This window comes from Lycium ferocissimum, unplaced genomic scaffold (assembly GCF_029784015.1).
Source record: "Lycium ferocissimum isolate CSIRO_LF1 unplaced genomic scaffold, AGI_CSIRO_Lferr_CH_V1 ctg3872, whole genome shotgun sequence".
In the NCBI taxonomy this organism is placed as follows: Eukaryota; Viridiplantae; Streptophyta; class Magnoliopsida; order Solanales; family Solanaceae; genus Lycium; species Lycium ferocissimum.
In genome coordinates this window covers 136,572-158,409 of record NW_026725514.1, presented here as the reverse complement: position 1 = coordinate 158,409, position 21,838 = coordinate 136,572, and the positions used below count along the sequence as shown (strand labels likewise).

Below are 21,838 nucleotides of genomic sequence, written 5' to 3'. Positions count from 1 at the left end.
ATACAAGAGAAAACGTCGCCTAAACATTCAGAAAGGAGTTACTAACGTTAGAATACGTTTGAAATCTCCCTGTGGCTTAACCATAGTTGTTGGCGTCTTAATATAGGTTGAAGTATTATTGGGCAGCGTACCCATATTGTGTGATGAATAAGCACTAAAGACCCTGTCCGTTCGGAAGCACTTCAGAAGGAAAAAGCTTTGGCGTGAAAGTTCGTGACACCTGTTCGGCATTGAGGTAGGTTACGGTCTACTTTAGTTAGACTCTGATTAGAGAATCGTATGTAGTTGTAGAAAGTGACGGGGACAGCATATAGGCCTTCGGGCATGAAGTAGAGGTGATTTCCAGTTAGTTTGGCTTTGTTAGTTGCTATGTGGGCTTGTCGCCATATGTGTTATTTTTATTATCATGATTATCACACTTCCTTTCGTATCTATCTTCGTCACATACTAGCTCACTCACCGTGTAAAGGAATGGTAACATTAATATGACTTGTATTGGTTGACTATATATTGGTGATATTGTTGAGGCCCGATATCATGCATGACATGTCTTTTATATTATTGTTGTGATGATTGGTGAGGTGAGTGATCGAGAGACTCCCGAGGTCTTTGTTTGAGATTGAGAGTGAAGTGAGAGAGACTCACGAGGTTTTTGCGGAGATTGAGGAGACGAGAGAGAGACTCGGGGTTTTGCGGAGACCGAGAGTGATCGAGAGACTCCGAGGTCTTTCTTGGAGATTGAGAGTGATTAATAGCCTCCGAGGGTTTTTACTGCTTGGGAGAGCACGAGTGGTACATGGACTTCGCGGGTCCCCCGTAGGTCATGACTATGAGGCATTGCCGCGCATGTGTGTACGAGTGGAGCGTGAGAGGTGACTCTTTGTATTGCATTGCATTAATCCACTCGTATATTTGGTGATCATTTAGGTGAATTATATATCTTTCTTGGTTGATTTCATGATTCCTTTACACCTTACTTGTATATGATACGTGACCATACTGTTTGCTCTATGTGCTACTTGTTGGTTTTGACTTCTTCAGCGTTATCTAATCATTGTCGGCCTGTGATGCTTACCGGTACAAGTGTTGTGCGATACTACTCTTCTTTGCACTTTTGTTGAGTGCGAGTACGATCCGAATCTCCGCCTACGCCCGTATTTATACGTGAGGGTGATATCTTTTAGTTATTCGGGTGAGCTACATCGTCATCCGTGGCCCACGAAGGACCTCCTCTATCTATTTCTCGTTTTTGTATTCGACGAGACAATATATAGCCTTGGTATTTTCGGACTTCTATTCATCCTATGTTAGCGCTCTTGTACCCTTTGACCAGATTTTTGGGATTGTCGTGACATTTCTTGTTACGATAAGTATTTAAAACTTGATAACTTATTCTTAAATAAATTTTCCGCTTATTTAACTTGTTATTAGTAATGTGGTTCGCCTACTCGAAGGGATAGTGTAGGTGCCACCACGACTCGCGAATTGGGTCGTGGCAATCATATTACAAAGATCATTATGCGGTCTAAAACAATCAGGGCGCATATGGTACAATCGCCTTAGTGAGTACTTGGTAAATGAAGGTTATATAAACGATGACATTTGTCCATGTGTGTTTATTAATAAAACAAAATCAGAGTTTGTTATACTTGCTATTTGCTATTTATGTTGATGGCATAAATCTTATTGGAACTCCAGAAGAGCTCCAAAAGGCAATTGAATATTTAAAGAAAGAATTTGAAATGAAAGATCTTGGAAAGACAAAACTCTGTCTTGTTCTGAAAATAGAGCATTTAGCAAACGAGATCTTTATCCATCAATCTACCTATACCGAAAAAGTTTTAAAACGATTTTACATGGACAATGCACATCCTTTAATTACTTCAATGATTGTTCGCTCACTTGAAGTGAGTAAAGATCTTTTCCGACCTCAAGAAGAAAATGAAGAGCTTCTTGGTCCTGAAATACCATATCTTAGTGCCATTGGTGCACTTATGTATCTTGCTAATGCTACAAGACCTGACATAGTTTTCTCTGTTAATTTGCTAGCAAGATATAGCTCTTCTCCTACACGGAGACATTGCAACGGAATTAAGCATATACTGCGATATCTAAAGGGGACTATTGATATGGGTCTGTTTTATGCTAACAATGGGAGTATAGATCTTGTTGGTTATGCAGATGCAGGTTATTTATCTCATCCACATAAAGCTCGATCTCAAACAGGCTATCTGTTTATATGCGGAGGTACTGCTATATCATGACGATCTACAAAGTAGTCCATTGTTGCTACTTCTTTGAATCATGCTGAGATAATAGCTATTCATGAAGCAAGTAAAGAATGTGTGTGGTTGAGATCAATGATACATTTCATCGTAGAAAAATGTGGCTTGAAATGTGATACAAAAATACCCACAGTATTATATGAAGACAATCCTGCATGCATAACTCAATTAAAGGGAGGCTTCATAAAAGGAGATAGAACGAAACACATTTCACCAAAGTTATTTTTCACACATAATCTCTAAAAGAATGGTGATATTGATGTGCAACAAATCTGTTCAAGTGACAATCCTGCAGATTTGTTCACCAAGTTTTTGCCAATTTCAACTCTTGAGAAGATGATATTCAAGATTGGAATGCGAAGACTCCGACATCTGAATTTTGGTCTTAGTCGGGGGGAGTAAATACACGCTGTACTCTTTTTTCCTTAACCATGGTTTTGTCCCATTGGATTTTTCCTGATAAGGTTTTTAATGAGGCTGCTCTTAAAGCATATTACTAGATATGTGTACTCTTTTCCTTCATTATGACTTTTTCCACAGAGTTTTTCCTAATAAGGTTTTAACGAGACACATCATCCATTAATGGACATTCAAGGGGGAGTGTTGTAAATAGTAATATGTTTGTCCATTTGGGACTTGAAGAGGAGTATACTTGGTCAAAAGTTTTGATGCCACATGAGCCCATATGGCTATCACTGTAGCAATATAACATTCTCAAGTAATGAGGCTATATACATAGCCAGTCATTGTGTTGATGGAGAGACCAACCAAGAATAGTAAAACAAAGTATAATATTGCTCCTTTCTCTCTCTCTCTGTGACTTTTACTATCTAACTTAGTTCCATTTTATAACAATATAATATATGTTTAATAATAAGGTTTTGTGGTCAAATTGTGTAGGAATATATATTCTAGTTTTTACTTCAATTTAATTTTATGTCATTACAAATAAGAGTGCTGCTACTTATATATATTCTCAGGTTGAAAGGTAGCTATGAAAATATTTGGTTGGAATTCAAAAGATTACGAGTGAATGAAAAAGTGTCGTACCTGTAAATGTTTAGTTTGCATGATATGTTCCAAATAGTCATTGTTAAATCCTTCACTTCTAAATAATTATTTCTTTACGGTATTTTTGAATCCGTGATCTTCCTTCTATCTGAATCACTCCATTTTAATTAATCATCTAAATTCGTGTCGTGTAGAGTTCAATAAAGGGGGAAGCTTCCTATTAAGAATTTTCCATTCCCAGGATTCGAACCTGAAATCTCTAACTAAGAGTGGAGGGATCTCATCTATCCCACCATGCCTCTTGGTGTTACAAGGTACAATTAAAGATAGGTAGAGTGGTTGTTAACTCAAAAATAAAATAACTCTAGCGATCAATATTTTTATTTGAGAGGAAGAAGAAAAATTATTATACATACTTCATCAACATATTAATTACCATTTACAAGAACGTTTTTCTGTCGAACTAAGAATCATGAGAGGTTTGAAGCACTCTTCAGCCCAGTAAGTAATGACAAAACATTTTGACTGCTGCATTAATAAATGCACTTAGCCTATATTTAATTAGTGGAATTTTTGAGATCACATTATGTTGTTTTCCCAATTTGCAGTTCCACTTATCATTGGTGAATATGTAGGGAAGAAAATGGAGATATTTTCAAGTTCAAACAACTTGCAATTGATGGGTTGATGAAAAATTAATTGCGTTGTTAAGGTCAAAGACGATATCTTATCAACTTCTTTACTAGATAGTTTTGTCTTTAAAGATTCCATTTGTTATCCTTTTGATTAAGTCATCTACAGTAAATTATCCTCATCTTATTTGATAGAAATCTATGGCAAGGTCCACTAAGGCCATTTTTTATTATTTGAAGGGGTGAAACGTTTCAATACAAAATTGTAAGGTATCAAGGTACCATACAAGCATAAGTTTTAAAGAGTCATGGAATGGTGCATTTTATCCTATTTCTGAACTTAATAAATGCCATATGCTTTAAATAATTCACAAATGGTCCCTATTAAGTGTAAAAAAGACTAAAGATAGTGACATTAAAATCAAGATTTAAGGATAAGGTTGTGGAAATCAGTCCTTAATTATGGACTATAGTTATGCAACTAGGTAATGACAAATTAATTTGACCACTAACTCTTATCGGATACTTTAACCCATCAAATTATTATCTTATGATGTTTATCTTTTTCCTTTAAAATAAAAGTTTCTACTCTCCCCATCACTTTTACTTATCCACTATTCCTAAAATAGATTTTTACTTGTCATTTTTTCACATATCAAGATTAGACAATTTTTCCCCCTGTTTTACCCTTAATTTATTTACTAAGACTTCTAGAAATTGTAATAGTCAATTTTACTTAACTAATGCATAGCATTGGGATTGGCGCCAACCTCTTCATTTACTGTTTGGCTCCAAAAAATTTGAAGCACTAAAGAGATGGATGAGTTGTGAAGTGCTAGTATCTATAAAAACTTAATGTTAACGTGGAACTTCATAATGCTCTAATAATTACGTATGGGAATTTAGGTTTCAATTATTGAGATTGAGTATTAGTTAATAGGGGTATTGTGGTAAAATATCTATCTTAATCATTGTTTCTTAAACAACATGAAAAGTGAAAAGTGGACAAGTAAAAGTGAACGGAGGGAGTATTAAATGGGCAAATTGCTTAATTTTATGCGTGAGACTCCCATTGGTATAACTTGATTATAAATCGTAATGGTCCATACTAGTTTATCAGTGACGAATAAAAATTTCACTGAAAATTTACAAGGTATTATATAGGGAAATTTTTTGAGTTCACATAAATTCATGCTCATCTCTATAGAGCATGTATTGTACTGTTATGAAATAAGTGGATTCAATAAAAGACGTTAAGAGGATGGTAAGAGTACGTGATACGACATTTAAGCTTACAAAAATATTCCACATAGCTTCTATACAGTATTGAATAACCTAGTTCCAGTAATGTTATATTTTTTAAGGAATACTTATGAATATGTGTGTCTGGGTCCGCACGCGTATTCGGCACAAAGTATCATATAATACGATGGTTATGGATTGCATCTCTCTAAGTTCTCATGTGGACATGGTTTGAAATCATGTTTGGACATATAATTTGGATATTTTAAGGAGTATTTTCTCTTATAGACATAAAAAATTCACAAGTTGTGAAAACTATAAAAACATTCTCAATTCTTATACAATCTTACCAAATGAGCAAGTTATAGTTCATACAAAATTAATACGCTAATTCATAACAACCTGCTCAAAATTAATACTAGAAGACCTTTCTAAAAATACAACATCAATTGATCAAATTTTAGTTTAATAAATAAAATTAAACTATGGATCTTTTTTTTACAAAATTAAAAGGTTGGTAGATATAAATAAAATTTGGTGGAAATTAATGAGATTGGTAAATGATTGATGGGGGTAATTGTTAAAAATATCTACCAAGTTATGGGTCTTTTTTTACAAAATATAAACTTATGGGTTAAATTTTATATTTTAAAAAGTTGAAACTATGGTTTCAAACGCATGTCCAAACGCTAGTTTGAAACCATGGTTTGAAAATTCATGGCCAAACGCCTACTAAGTGAGGTTAGAGTTCAATCCTATGTCTATCTTGTGTTTTTCCCTTTCTTATTTTAGAACTAGTAAAGTTGCCCGCGCTTCGCGCGATCGTAGTAGTCCGCAGTGAATTTACGAACTATTCTAATGATTTAAGGAATACTAAAGGGTTGATTTCTCAGATGGTTACTCAACTAATAGTTACTATTATCTTAGAAAGTTACCTTTCTTCTTGATTACAATTTCCTTCAACAAAGAAAGTGACTTTCTGAGTATGAGATAATATCTATCAGTTGAGTGATCATCTGAAAAATCAACTCGAGTATTAATAGATGAATAGGTAAATTAAAATTAAAATTTATAAATATCATCTTACAACACTAATTACCATATAAATTAAAATAATTAGATTAATATTTTTAGTTGTACACTTGAGAAGATACAATTTTAATTTATATAAATGAACTTAAACTTTTTCATTAACAACAATAAGCTATCCATAGGCAACAAAATTGGAGTTGATATTTTGAGGAACGCCAGCAAGAAACTTTTCTAGCTCCTCAACATTTCTCACAGCCAAATCAAGAGCAACTTTGGAAAAAGATGCACAAGACTAAATCATTTAGATGTAATCATTCATAAATAAGGAAATGATCATTTGTGACATATCTAAATTGAGATACTCATTTACATAGGAATATACCTTACTTTGGCATTTATGCTGAATTTAATTTTTTTTTTTTTTTAAATGTGGATGCAACATGCCAGTGGGATCAAGGTTGGTCAAGTTTTGATAAAAATTATTTAGGAGAGAAGTAATTTATTATTCTTGAACTCCGGTCTCTCAAACATCCATGAAATTTTTTCATTATTGCTTTTACATCATAACCAAAATGCATAATTCCCTATATTGATTATTAATAGGGGTGGGCATAAATACCGAAAACCGAAAAAACCGAACCGAACCGAATGAATTCGGTTTTCGGTGTTTCGGTTCGGTTCCGATTTTTTAAATAGCAAATTCGGTGTTCGGTTCGGTGTTCGGTTTCGGATTTTCGGTTTTTCGGTTTAACCGAAATATGTAAAGTATTTTCATAAGCTCCTCTCATCTTATGCATCTTTCCAAAATGTAAAACAATTATGTCTCTTGAACCAATCTTTTTCTTTCTTTCAGATGAACGAGAACTCCGTTGGGGCAAATCCTTAAGACCAACCACAGCCCCCCCAATGGACTCGCCCCTCTACCCTTCTCTACTTAAATACTAGGCTTAGTTTGCATGGTGGAAGTCCCGAGCCTATGACAAAAGTCACAAATCCCTTACTAATCCTTTATTTTATATTTCTATAATACGCTAGGAAGTGCATGTTTCTTTGGATACAATGTTTACATCATAATGGAGTTGGAATGAATGACATGGGTCTAGGTGACACTTTTGCAAAATCATGGCTTGCAATTTAGTTCTGTTTCCAGAAAATATCCACCATACAACAGTTTTAGAAGATAGATCTAACTGCTGCTAGTGCCGGTCTTGATCTTGGCCCTAAATTTCTTGCCGGCGAATTAGCTATGGTCTTGTTCACTCTCTTCTTGGTGGCTATCTGTTGATGATGAATCATTTAGTAACGGGTGACTATTGCTTAACCAATGCCAAAAAAACGAATTAGAAAACCGAAATCGAACCGAACCAAACTTCAAAACACCGTACCGAACCGAACTAATTCGGTGCGGTGTTCGGTTTCCACTTTAAAAAAATCGAAACCGAAATACCGAATTGAACTTTGAAAAAACCGAACCGAACAACCGAACGCCCACCCCTAATTATTAATGTCGAAAACTGATACGCAGATAATAAAAAGGAAGTGACAAAAAGACTAAACAATGTTTAAATAATTAGGTCTCTTGAAATCAAATGTAAATAAATATTCACAGGGTACATGACTTAGTAGTCCAAAAAATGGAGTTCAATAGTTAGAATAAGTTTAAGCCATTTGCAATCTCTCTCTCTCTTTTTTTTTTTTTTTTTTTTTTGGCTACAAGCTAGTTCTTTTTTCATCCTTCATAATGATATGAACCGACAAAATGGAGCTACTAAATTGTACCACACGATTCAGAATCATCGAAGGGGTTGCTCAATCCTTAAATCTGTACAATGTTGTTGATTTAGAAATGCAGCCTGTCAGTTTTTCTCACTTTTACCTTAGATTAGAGGCCACTTTCATAAAGTTTTGGACCCTTTTTACTTTTACCTACTATTAAATTACATTGAGAAGCTTTCTTTTTTGCAACTAATAGGCAAAACGGGAAAGGCCACTGAAACTTGTTTAACGACTACAAAATTATGTTTCGCAGCAAAAGCTAACCTTTAAAGTGATAGGTGAAGAAATGAATTGATGATGACTCTCTTGCGAATGCATTTTCTAAATCTTCAGCCATAGACATCCACCTTTTAAAGCTAAACATCATTTTCTTACCACTCAAAGTCTCAAACTTATATCTATTCACCCGATACCTGAGTTTAAATAAGAAAAATACAATAATGAACATTAAACGTCGGAGTTGTAACAGCCATTCCTAGGCTATACAAATGGTTACTATGGCTCATGAATAGACAAACAATTACTTGGACTTAATTGCAAGGTTTACGTGGGCTGATATATATTTGTTAATAGTTAGTTTATTATTGTGTTACTATTATTATATAGTGAAATGGAGGGGAAAATGTCAAAAAAAGGAGAAAAAAGATAAATATGATTCTAGGCCATAGAGAGGTGCCACATCACCTTGTCTATGCTTAACTTTATATTATATACGGAAAAGGCTCAAATATGTCATCCAATTATCAGAAATGGCTCATTTATGCCATTCGTCAATAGTTTGGCTCATTTATGCCATCGAATAGAAATGGGCTATTTATGTCATTTCATCGATAGTTTGACTCATTTATGTCATCGCATGTTACCAAATGACTCATCCATGTCATATTTCATTAAAGCTGATTTTACAATACCATATATGACACGTGACCTCCAACTAGATTATGGTTGTGGGTGGGTAAGGTGTATGGGTCGGATTTTTTATTAATTTGATATTTAAAATTGGGTTAGTTTAATCAAACGACGTAGACCTCTAATTGGAGGCCACGTGTCATATCTGGTATTATAAAACTGGCATTAATGAAAAATGTCATGGATGAGTCATTTTGGTAACGGGCGATGACATAAATGAGTCAAACTATTGATGAGTGACATAAATGAGTCATTTCCTATAGTTCGATGGCATAAATGAGCGTTCTACATAGTTCGATGGCATAAATGAGTCATTTCCTATAGTTCGATGGCATAAATGAGCCAAACTATTGACGAGTGGCATAAATGAGCCATTTCCGATAGTTGGATGACATATTTGAGCCTTTTCTGTATTATATATAGATTGGGCACACCTCTCAAAGTGGTTATTGGAGTCAGTTCTTACGTTTTAATTAAGTATTTTTTTTCTTTCTCTTTATTTCTTTGTATGATTTATTCTTTCAAAGTTTAACACATTGAAATCCCTACTTTTCTTTTGTCATCCTAAAATTTTATATAATGAAACCAAATGTGTTTATTAAAACGAAGAGTAGTTGACGATGTAGCATTTAGTCAATGGGTCAACTTGTCTCAACATCCTCAATACGGAATATAGCTATATATGTAAAAGAATAGTTTTAAATCTATAATTTCAAAAGCGTAACAGGTTTAATGGTAAAATTCTAAAGGTTAAACTGGTCAAACTTATATTATGGATCCACCTCTCATAATTTCACTCATATTTTTGAAATCCTAATCCACCTATCTATATATAGTACAATTTTTCGGCAAAGGTATTTAATTGATCGTCCTTTCCCCGGCCATACCTCCACCCCTGTATTTTATTATGTCCATAATATATATATCTTAATGGGATGGTTGAGAGCTAACTGATGTCATCCTTGTTCTAAGACATTATTATAAAGATCAACCTTTGCAATTATTATTCTTGTAATGTCTAATCAATGAGGCTGAGATGGGGAACAATTAGATATATTATATAGTTGAGACCAAACAGATTGTACTTAATTAGCTGGCTGATATTGTTGTTAGTGAAGATAGGCATTTGAAATTGAGATACTCTGAGATTGTCAAATTATTATAGGCTAACTTTTCAAGTTTCTTTATTTCTTGTTTAAATAAAATTCGAGTTGGTCCCTCCTTAAAAAATAACCAAATACACCATTAGAATTACGCATCTGCGGTCCCTTCTCTTTTTCCCTTTTGTACATATTTGTTCGTCTAAGGGCAAGTCATAAGTAACATCACTTGGTCAATTTTTTTTTTCTTTTCATGCTTTAATTCAATAGCTGGTTTTTTTTTTAATAAAGAGATTATGATAAACTTAAAACTGATCCCTCAGTTGAGTATCCAAACTTTTAGAATATCAACTTGGAGAATTATAGAAGTTTCTAACTTCCAATTCACAAGATCCGTTATAAAGTACTCCCTCTGATCCTCTTTATCTGTCGTTTAAGATTTCGTCACACCTATTAATAAAATTATATAATAGCATTAGTTACAAGAGATATTTAACTAGCCTTTTTTTCTTTTTTCTTTGAATGAATAATTAATGATTATAGGCCTTTTTGGTTAGTAAGAATGGAGTTGGAAAAGAAGTAATGCCTCTAAAGTGTCAAATACTTTGAACCAATTCTTTTTGGATCAGACCAGAGGGTTAATTCCTATTTTGAAATATCTTGTTCTTTAATTTGGTATTTCTTTTAGCAGAATACTTTTGGCATGAACATAAATGTTTTATTAATTCTTTTCAATAATTATAACGAAAATCATTTATCAACTGCAATTTTGACAGTAAACCTTGCTTATATTTTTTTTTAGTGATTTCTTAATGAAAAACTTTCAGTCTGTGTTTTTGACTGTTGCTGCATTTTATTATTTTCAATCAATATTAATTCTTTTAAGATAAAATATTGTAGGATGAAAAAATTGATACACTTGTCACATTCTGTACGCAATAGAATTATAATGGATTATAGAAATGGCAATGTGTAGGTCCCCTTGGTTTATGGCTTAAATGGACAAACGTAATTCAGCGAAACTACTAATTTGAACTTATCGTGAAAAACAAAAAAAATAAATAAAGAAAGAAAGAAAGAAAGAAAAAAAAAAGTAAACTATTAAAAAAAAATGGCAAAACGGAGAATACGAAGAAGAAGAAAAGAAGAATTAGTTGCTAAGATGACCTTTAAGAAAATTAAATGCCGGCAGTGACCGGGGACTTATCAACACAATTGCATAATTTATGTCAATAATTCACTTTCTATACTTAATTTGGCAACAAATAATCCAATCCTATACGTCAAAAAGCTTGTTTTACTGTCCAAACAAGAAAATACAAAAGCAAAAAACAAAAAACAAAAGGAAGTCTTGCCTTCACAAGTTCAATGACTGTTCTATATTAATCAATTTAATATCAGATATTAAGCAATTTAATTGGAACTTTTGTACCAATTATTATTTCAAATTTGTTTTGTTGTATTTGTGGTACGATGAAAATTAATAATGAAGCTAGTCAACTAGTCAAAGAGAATCCTCAATTAAATCTATTCGTGTGATACACTAGCAAAATGTTTTCAAGAAAAAAAAAATACTTGTGCATTGCGAAAACATGGTTTGCAAGTTCGTTTGCAAGTTCAAATATTTATAAGAATAAATTGTGTCCTTATTGAAAAGGATATATAAAAGAAATTCCTTCATTTGGTATGATACTGTTTTTCTAACAATTTAAGACCTCTAAGTAAAAATATTGCAATCTTATTTAGAAAAGAAATTATTTTACCAAGAAACCATATGGAAGATTTCATTGTTTCTTTCTTTTTTGTTTCAATTTGAGAAGTAGAAATACTTAAATTACTACTGATTCCATCTCAAATTATCTGTCGCTTTTTTGTTTTACACGCCCCTTAAGAAATATTAAGTAGAAGAAATATTTGACTATTTTACCCTTATTTATTTCTAAGTTATAATCTCTCTCCATTAAATATCTACTTTATTTATGTGTAATCTCCAATAATGAAAAAATTCTACTTAAGTTAAAATGGATAAAAAATGATTAATTATGCCTTGAACTTCTAACATAACAAATAATTTGAGACAACTATTTTTAGTAACTACGATAGATAATTTAAGACTGAGGGAGCATAAGAAAATTACAACTACTTACATCATTTGTTTACCACGAAAAAGAAATCAATTTGTCCACTTTTAGAAGAGGTTATCAAGAGTGAATGATTGATGAATTCATGGCTGATTATCGGGTAGTTCACTACGTGGGCCTCATCCTTGTTGGGCCACTGTTCAGTTTCTGTTATGTTTGGGCCTGTATAAACTCAATTGCACGGATTTCCCTTCAAATGCGCCGGTCTTTAATTTTTGTTCTTCGCTTAAAAACTACTAATTTTGCAGCGTAGGTCCCTCCTTAGCCCTTATATAAATATACTTTCAGCTTTATTTCATATCTTATTGTGTGTGAAAGTCGTCCTATTGGTGTCGCCATCTTGTGTAAGGGTAATAAATATGAAGGCCTAGTCTTTTTTCAATCCATAGGTCCACAGTTATTTTTCTAATCAAAATATATTTGCGTGTTCTAATATCATGTTTTATCCTAGTTTTATTATGTTAATATCCTTACACAGCAGTGACATATTTTCGTGAAAGATGGAGTATAACATGAACTATATCATTAAATATTAACTAGGAAGTGGAATTATCGTAGTTGTTCTGTAACATGATTTTTTAATTCCCTATCTCAATCCTAGTTGAATAACAACCTTTCTATCAATTAGAATATTATGCAAAAATTTGAGCGAGATTACTTCTGGCCGCTGTTAAACTTGTCCTTGTTTTTTGAAGTTTTACAAGTATACAAATCTAATGACACATCCTTTTCTTCTATATACTAATTGTTGGAAGAATGATTCAGAGTTGTGGAAAACCAACATTGTAACAATATTAGGTCTTCTGGTTCCTAGCTAAACTAGGTTTTACACTATTATAAATAGAGGTGCAACCTGTTTTCATATAACAGAAAAATAGGAGAGCATTGTAGAGAATTGTAAAGCATATTCAAGATTCAAATATTTTTTGTCTCTCGTTTTATCAATCCATCTACTATCTCTTCTTCAAAGATGATCGTGTTGAAGAGCTCCGATGGAGAAACGTTTGAGGTGGAAGAGTCAGTGGCTTTGGAATCTCAGACCATCAAGCACCTGATCGAGGACGATTGCGCCAACACTAGCATCCCTCTTCCTAATGTGACCAGCAAGATCTTGGCTAAGGTGATTGAGTACTGTAAGCGCCATGTTGATGTAGCTTCTAAGACAGACGACAAAGCCTGGCTTTGATGCTGACTTTGTCAAAGTTGACCAAGACACTCTCTTTGATCTTATTCTGGCTGCTAACTATTTGAACATAAAGAGCTTGCTTGATCTCACTTGTCAGACTGTGGTAGACATGATCAAAGGGAAAACTCCAGAGGAGATCCGCAAGATCTTTAACATCAAGAATGACTACACGCCCGAGGAAGAGTAGGAGGTTAGGAGGGAGAATGCTTGGGCATTTGCGTGAAGCTAATATTTTTTAAGACGATATATACCTTAGTAGATGCTATATGAACAATTTTTTATATTAGTAGTAAATATGTTCCTAGTTGGGGAGAGATGCGACAATAATTGATGATTGAAGAAAAATATTTCAACAATTGAAGGTTGATATTGATGATAAGAGGATCAACCTTCAACTATAATCTCAAAGCTAGAAAAAGAAGCAAAAAAAAAAAAATACATTTTAGAACTGTAGAATGCGAGTCATGACATACCATTATGACTTCATATGGCGTTCACATATCTGTCATGTTAGATTACTCATAACCATACCAGATCATTTTGATTTCTGAGTTACAACCAAAGAAGTAGGTGCTATGCAATTTATGACAAACATGTATGACTTCGTGTTATATACAACCTGGTTGTCTTGTAGGATTAGTCACAAATCATACTGAATGTCACAAGTTTCTCTATTGACTCAGATTGTAGCTTATTCCGGAAGCTTGCAATATGCCGACTTCTATTACAATGGTACATATGTCATTTGACTTACCCACAAATGCAAACATGTCTATTTTGCAATGGGTGAAAATGATTTTCACCACTTTGCTTTAAAAATCAAACTCCCCCCTCAACTTTGAACAATAGTCATTCTCCCCCCTTTATCCTAATTGGCTTTTTAAAATTTCTATTTTATCCCAACATTATTAACTTGCCTTTTTTCTTTTACCTCTTTAGAATCATGATTTTTTTTTTAATCTCTTTTATCTATGTAACAAATTTTCTATAAAAAAATAAATATTATTTTCGAGACGGAAAAAGAAAAGTGAGAAATAATAGTTGAGTATATAACTTAATGCATCTATAATGAAATAAATGAGAAGAATAAGAATTTTATTAATAATAATCAAAACTCTGATATCTATTTATACAAGTAAAAATAACATGTAATAATAATTTTATAAATATATTTCAATGAAGGTAATATAAAATAATTAACAAAAAATAGAGGTATATTCTATAACAAATTACTAAGAGATTATCAATTTATATTATAAATGAATTTAAAATTATAATTTAAAATATTCCATTAATGACAACCAAAACTCTTTTATATATTGACAATAGAGAATAAGAGAGAGAGAGAGAGAGAGAGAGAGAGAGAGAGAGAGATGTAAAAATAAAAGATAATATGTGTGTGTGCGGGCGCATATATATATATATACACGCACACTTAGTGCTGTAATATTAAAATATCAATCATAAAAGTAATATTTGATCTTGTGATAACGGATTATTCTACTTATAATATGAATTTAGTTAAAAATGTATAAATACCTAAGTAACAAAATAAAGTTTGTGTTATATAAAAAGTTATTACATAGATGGAGGATTGAAAATACGAAGGGTAAAATAGACATTGTCTAGGATAAAGGGGGAGAATTTCTATTGTTCATAGTTGAGGGGGGTGGGGGGGGGGGGGGGGGGGTGGGGGGGTGGGGGGGAAGTTGGGGGTTTAATTTTTAAAGCAAAGTTGGGGGATGAAATCACCCATTTTGCAATATATGTGGGGATATAAAATGATTACCAATTTTGTAGGACACACGAGCAAATTTGATTCCAATCCAAATTAGTTTGAATTTCGAATACCAAATAATTTAGACGGAAAAAAAAAAAAATCACATCTTTGTGTTTTTAGATGCGTTCTATAACCTTGGGTTGTGCACATTTTACGCAAAAGCTGTAACAACCAAACTGTCAAATATCCTAACAATTGAAAATCAACCCCTACTTCTTATAAACTATTTCCCTTTTCCCTATTTTCTTTTCTTTCCTTTCCTTTCCTTTTCTTCCTTCTTTCTTTATTTCCTCTCAAATTCCTCAGTTTCTTTCCCTATCAATTATCCATATTTAATATGAAGGCTTTTGTTCATCTTCTTTATTAGAAAGGTGCATTTCCTCATCTCGTTTTTCATTTCCTTTCCTTTATCAATTAATTTGTATATTTCCCTCTGATGATTTGTGTGATAGGAAAATTAATATCAAACATTGAAAATAATATATACTAAGTTCTTTTGTGTACAAAGTGCATAGGAAATGTATTTTTTTTTGGGGAATTTTTTAAAGAATTGGCTGAGATTTGGAGGAATGATTAATTGTTTCTTTTTTTATTGAATTAAATCACATTTATATTTATATGATTATGTTCTCCAGAAAATTGTTATTTTAAATATTGAATCTTGAGATGATGTCCCATAGAAGTAGCACTTTTTACAAAGTTTTGGTGGAAAAGAGGATTCATGTACAATTTTCAATTATGAGGAAAAAATAATGAGAGAATTGATTTTATTTCTGAGAATTCCTATTCCTAAAATGACTTCCAGCATTAAAATCCTTTTTTCTTTATTTTCCCTTGTTAAAAATTTGTAGGAATCCTCTTCCCCACCAAAGTGTTCAAAGAGAACAAGTTTTGTGTAGAATAAAATGGATAATTCAATTACCAGTTGAATGCAGTTATAGGAAATGTCAAGTGCTAGACTGCTAGTATTAACTTGCACCAAACCAAATGGAACCAAAATTCTTAGTTTTTTCCTTTTTGAGTTGAAAAAAGGTAGCATATGCATATTACTTCTCTACTTCTTCTTGCCAATTGTAAGCACCTCTTGTGTTATCCTGTACATAATGATGAGCTAGGCAATAAAAAGATCTCCACGTACTATTGAAAAGTTCTTATTCACTATATGTTCTTATTACTCTTTTGAAAAGTTCTTATTCACTATATGTTCTTATTACTCTTTGACAATTTAAAAGTTTCAACATTATAATCACGACATTTCTCCACATAACTTATTCACCACGTTCTTATTACAAGGGTTTAACTTAAAAATTATGATCAGATCATTTAAAAGGCAATTATAGTTAACTACACTAGTTATAATCATAGTTGAAACTAACTTGTTAGTACCTTTTGCAGGTCCATAAATTCTTGTTGAGGACTTGAGGCAAAGGAATGGCAACAAAGACAAGGGACATTGCTCCTTTAGTAAAGGGCAAGAGGAGCCCCAATACATCCAAGACAAAGTCTCTTGTCCACACAAATGCCATTAATCTTATTGCCTCAAATAGGAACAATACCTATCTCAAGTCCAAAGTTTCTTCTTGTCATGATAAAACTCAAGCCAAGAAACCAAATCCATCAACTTATCCCAACATTCACCATAAAAAAACTCTAAATCATAGAACACCGGTCGATCAGCTTCCATCTAGTCTTGATAATACTCAAGTCAAGAAAAATCCACCTTTGCAGAATGATCTCAACATTATCCACAATAAACCAAATGTAGCTCGAGGAAGCTCGTTCGATCACAGGCCTTCCCAACCTTCTAGTCTTGAAAATACTCAAGGCAAGAAACTAGTATCATCATCATGTGTTCCTCCAAACATTCACAATAAACAAGCTCTAGCACGAAGAAGATTATCGTTTGATAATAGGCCTCCCCCACCCTCTTTTCGTGATAATAGTCCTCAAAGCAAGAAGCTAGCCTCATCAATTAGTGATTCCAACATTCACAACAAACAAACTCTAGCTCGAAGAAGATTATCATTTGATCATAGGCCTCCCCCACCTTCTTTTCGTGATAATAGTCCTCAAAGCAAGAAACTAGTCCCAAAAAGTGATCTCCACATTCATAATAAACAAACTCTAACTCGAAGAAGATTATCGATTGATCATAAGCCTCCACTATCTTCTCCCCCACTTAAAAACAGAACATCTCCTAATCCTAGGGAGAGAAATCTCAAACCATCATTGGCATCTTCAAGTAAGAATTCCACTTCCCAAAAACCCCTTTTGAATAAATTGTCCAAAGCACCTCATCCTAGTTATAAGGATGTTGTTTTGAAACAACATGGTGCTGGCCTCAATGCTAGGCCAGTGAGCATAAATAACACTATCACTAAGAAGCAAGATAGTCCTGGTGGTTTAACATCAAAAGAATTTATTATGACATCAAATTTGACAGATGTAGTTGTGAATATTGATCCTCATAGGGGTGGAGCGTTAGGGCAAGAGGAACACCAAGAACTAGTCATTGAAGATCATGAAGAGCTAAGTGAAATTGTAAACATTGATGAATACCTCAAGGCTGCTGAATCATCCTCATTATATGTTGTGGAAAATCAAGAAGTCGTCAAGATGGAAGTACCAGAAGAATATCTACTAGCTGAAGAAACAAGCATCATCAAAAACCATAAGGAACAAGATGAAATCAAGAATCTTGAGCCTAGTAATCTTGATCTTGAAAAGATAGAAGAAAAACAAGAAAATGAGAATCAAGAAGAGAAAGAGGAAGGTGAAAAAAGTGAAATGTTATTAAAAGTGTTGGATGATTGTGAACAAGAGAAAGAGGAGGGAAAAGAATTGGATTTGAATATTGATCAACAAGAGAAAGAGGAAAATGAAGGAAGAAACAACAAAGGGAAGGAAGAGAAAAATAATAAAACTTGCACTACTATGGGATTTGCAAAGGCTTATCCTCATTTGGTGAAGGGGAATAATAATAAGAAGAAGGAAAGTGTAGTCTCTAATGATGTGATTGAAGAGACAGCAAATAAACTTAGAGAGCAAAGGAAGAACAGGGTGAAAGCATTGGCTAGTGCCTTTGAAACTGTCATCTCTTTGCAAGATCCCAAGTGACTACTTGTATGAATTATTCATTTTTGTATGCTTTTAGTTTTCTCAAAAAAGTCTGCTAATTGGTCTTAAATTTTTTAAGTGGACATTATAACAACTTTTTCTTACATTTGTTTTGGAGAAATATGAAAAAAGAATTGCATGTATTACACGAAAATGTGGGGCAATTGTTAATTTTCTAAATTCTAGTGTTTACCATCATATATAACCACGACAAGATTGTACACTCAAACCTCTCTATAACGGCGCTAATTGTTTCGATATTTTCTTAGTTGTTATAGCGAAATGATGTTATAGAGAACATATAACCTAATATAAAAAATTGGTTGAAAAGAAATTTGTCTGTTATGAAGAAATGACTATTATAGAGAAGTCTGACTATATAAATTTTCTATTATGTTTATATTATACTTATATATAAGGGAGAATATGGAAGTTTTGCAGTCCTCACATTTTTTATTGACCATTCATGTTGCATCAAGTGTGTTCCAATTGTTGCATTTTGATTGGTTATTCCCAATTCTTAACACCAATTATTTTTCTTAAAGTTCATTCTCTTTAATTTGCATATTGGTATTGTAATAATTTTTTGTGGTTTTTTTTTTCTCTCTTTACTCCCTCAGTTTTATATTATAGAGCTATATTTGTAACTTTTATACTTAGTTCAAAATAAATATTACTATTATATAAGGGATAACTAGGAGGCTTTTGTAATCCTCACAAAAGTTTTCAATAAAATGTCAAACTTTTCAATTAATTATTTCTAGGTCCTAATCTTATTTTTTAAAATCAAATTTACTTTTTATTCTTAAGGTCTACTTTTCGAAAACTGTCGAACCTCCTACCTCATTTTTCCCGTTTTTTTTTTCTATCCAAAGGTCCTGTATCCACATTTGAGCCTCGATTAATCCAGTGATAATTCGCATTGTGAGCGCCAGATACATCGGGAAAAGCGCTCCCTCCAAAGATTTTTTTCATACCTAAGCTCGAACCCGTGACCCCTAATTAAGAGATGAGCAACCCCATCCGCTGCATAAATTTTGTATTTGTCTTAAAAGTTCATTAATTATGTATAGATTATTAATGCACAAAATAACTTTAAAAAAATTAGGATCCAGAACTCATGACCGTCAAATTCTGACTCCGCATTTGATTTGAAGTAAATAATTTCATCAAAATGAAAGTTAAAATATTAAAGGAGTGAAATGAAAGTTTTGCTTTTATATATTGAAAATATACTTATATGAGATTTAAATATTACTAATATAAATTATATTTCTTTAATTAAAATATCTACTTTTATATATTAGGTTTGGGCGGGCTTAGACGAGCCTTCACACAATATATATATATATATATATATATATATATATATATATATATATATATATATATATATATATATATAATATTTCGTCTAGTAACTATGATGATCAAATTTTCATATATCTAATCGGGCCCGTTTTATCTCCCAAAGTGAAACCCACATCAATTTCATGATATAATCTAGAATATATGGGTGATATATGATCTTTAATAGTTCACTGTTGACGGAAACTAATATACCAGGGTCTTGGGGGCTCATCATAATTTTTGGAATGTGCCACTCTCGTAACTTACTGTTCAAAAAGTTATACTCCTGATGCCATTAGTTCCATAAAAAGAACCTATAAGTGCAAACAAAATTGATGATAATAAATAGGTTAGCTTTATGAACTCTTCTTCTTAAGTTGCAACTATATATATACCTGAATCTCTGTTCAAATTAAATAGGTCCTAGCATGTTTCAACTTATAATTATGCTTTCATAAGATAAACTCAATATACTGCATTTTCACTACTGTGAATTTGTACCGAATAAAAAATAGTACTGCATTTCCTAAATTAGGATTACGAGGATTGAGGAAGTTGTTATATGTGTATCAAGGCTCAATTAATCATGGCCCTACATAGGGGTATACATGGACCGGGTTGATTCGGATTTTTCAAATATCAAACCAAATCAATTATGTCGGATTTTTAAATTTACAAATCAAACCAAACCAATAAAACTCGGGCTTTTCCACTTCGAGTTTTCTTGGATTTTTCGGGTTTTTTCCGATAAAGTCTTCATACAAAACATATAACTTCTACTTCAAATATTTCTTTAGTCCTAGTAAGATACAACTATCTCATTAAGGAGCTTCTTAAGAAAATAATACAAAATGTGAAATGAATGATGACATTATACTAAAATATTCAACAAAATGTATAATGAAATAGCTAAGCCATAATGAAAATGATCAAAATCTAAAGATACTAAGTCATGCTAAAATAAGTACGGCTAATAAGTATTAATTACGACTAAATATTAAAGAAAAACTAAATTAATTATGTATTTTACACTGTCTAAACCAATGCAAAACTAAGAAATAAATATCCAACATTATTGTTACTCCTAGCATTAGAATTGGATTTCTTTTATTAGCATTAGTATGAATTTGGTTTTGAGACATCTATGGCCTATAAAACTTGTCGGACCATTCAAAATTCTATGAAAAAATTTAAATAACATTTATCAATTACATTATAAATAAATGTTTTTGTGTAAAAAATATTTTTAAAAAGTGTATACGTGTAATGTCGGGTTGGTTTGGTTCGGTTTGACTCTTTTTAGTTAAAACCAAACCAATTATGGCCGGGTTTTTATTTTCAATACTAAACCAAGTCAAACCAAACCACTAATCGGGTTTTTTTCTCGGTTTGACTTGAATTGTCGGTTTGGTGCAGTTTGTCAGTTTCCATTGTACACCCCTAGCCCCTACATATACTTATGCTAATGGGAAAGGCATCACCAGTACCAGGGGCGGAGCTAGATTGAGCCGAGGGGGTCATCACACTGTACATATTATGTTAGAATTATTTTTATATATATATAGTATATGTTGAACCCCCTAGACTTTTTCGTGTATTTACTTCTTTGTATTTTTGAACACCCGTAATAAAATTCCTGATTCTGCCACTGACCAGTACTGTATCTTGATCAATATATAATGGTTGATCATATGATACTTTCAAATATCTTTTCTAGATATATGAATTCCGTCACCAAAAAAAAAAAAAAACACACACACACAGAGAATGAACGAAAGAGAAAGGAGATACGACATATATGCTAAGTTTGGTTTTCTGTTGCTTTATATGTATATATCGCCCCCACCTCCACCCTTTTTCCTTTTAGATTTTGTGAAATAAAATATTTACACGATCAGATTACTCAAAAGGTAATATATAATTTTATTAAGGAGCATTGATCGATAGATTAGCATAAATGGTAAGTAACATGTTACAACAAGTTCAATTATACTTATCGTATAAAATTTCTTTATATTATCGATGTACATAACTTAAATTTTTGTATTTTGAGAAAAATCTGGGTTGGCTCTGTGTAAAAGTGACATTGAGTTCTTTCTGATGAAGATATTGGTTATGTCATCTTTAATCAACGTCTGCTTAGTGCTTACAAAGTAATTAAGTCAGTAACTGCTTAAGATATGTACCATTTCACTTTGACGTAATCTCTTGTGGGCAGCCAATTTTATGAAAGATAGTATATTGTGTAAAACTAACAGTGTGTATATATATATATAT

The 21,838-nt window shown here is 32.5% G+C and overlaps 1 protein-coding gene and 1 pseudogene across 1 annotated transcript; both read left to right on the top strand.

Moving 5' to 3' along the window:
• Window positions 1-12,934: 12,934 nt before the first annotated feature.
• Window positions 12,935-13,537, top strand: LOC132044224 (SKP1-like protein 1A; annotated as a pseudogene).
• Window positions 13,538-15,184: 1,647 nt separating this feature from the next.
• LOC132044229 (uncharacterized) lies at window positions 15,185-18,365 on the top strand. Its single transcript, XM_059434718.1, has 2 exons — window positions 15,185-15,465; window positions 16,490-18,365. The coding sequence occupies exon 2, from the start codon at window positions 16,526-16,528 to the stop codon at window positions 18,209-18,211; it is 1,686 nt and encodes a 561-aa protein (XP_059290701.1). The 5' UTR covers window positions 15,185-15,465; window positions 16,490-16,525; the 3' UTR covers window positions 18,212-18,365.
• Window positions 18,366-21,838: the final 3,473 nt, after the last annotated feature.

Coding starts and splice junctions, on each gene's coding strand:
- LOC132044229 (XM_059434718.1), top strand. CDS start 16,526: ATGGCAACAAAGACAAGGGACATTGCTCCTTTAGTAAAGGGCAAGAGG.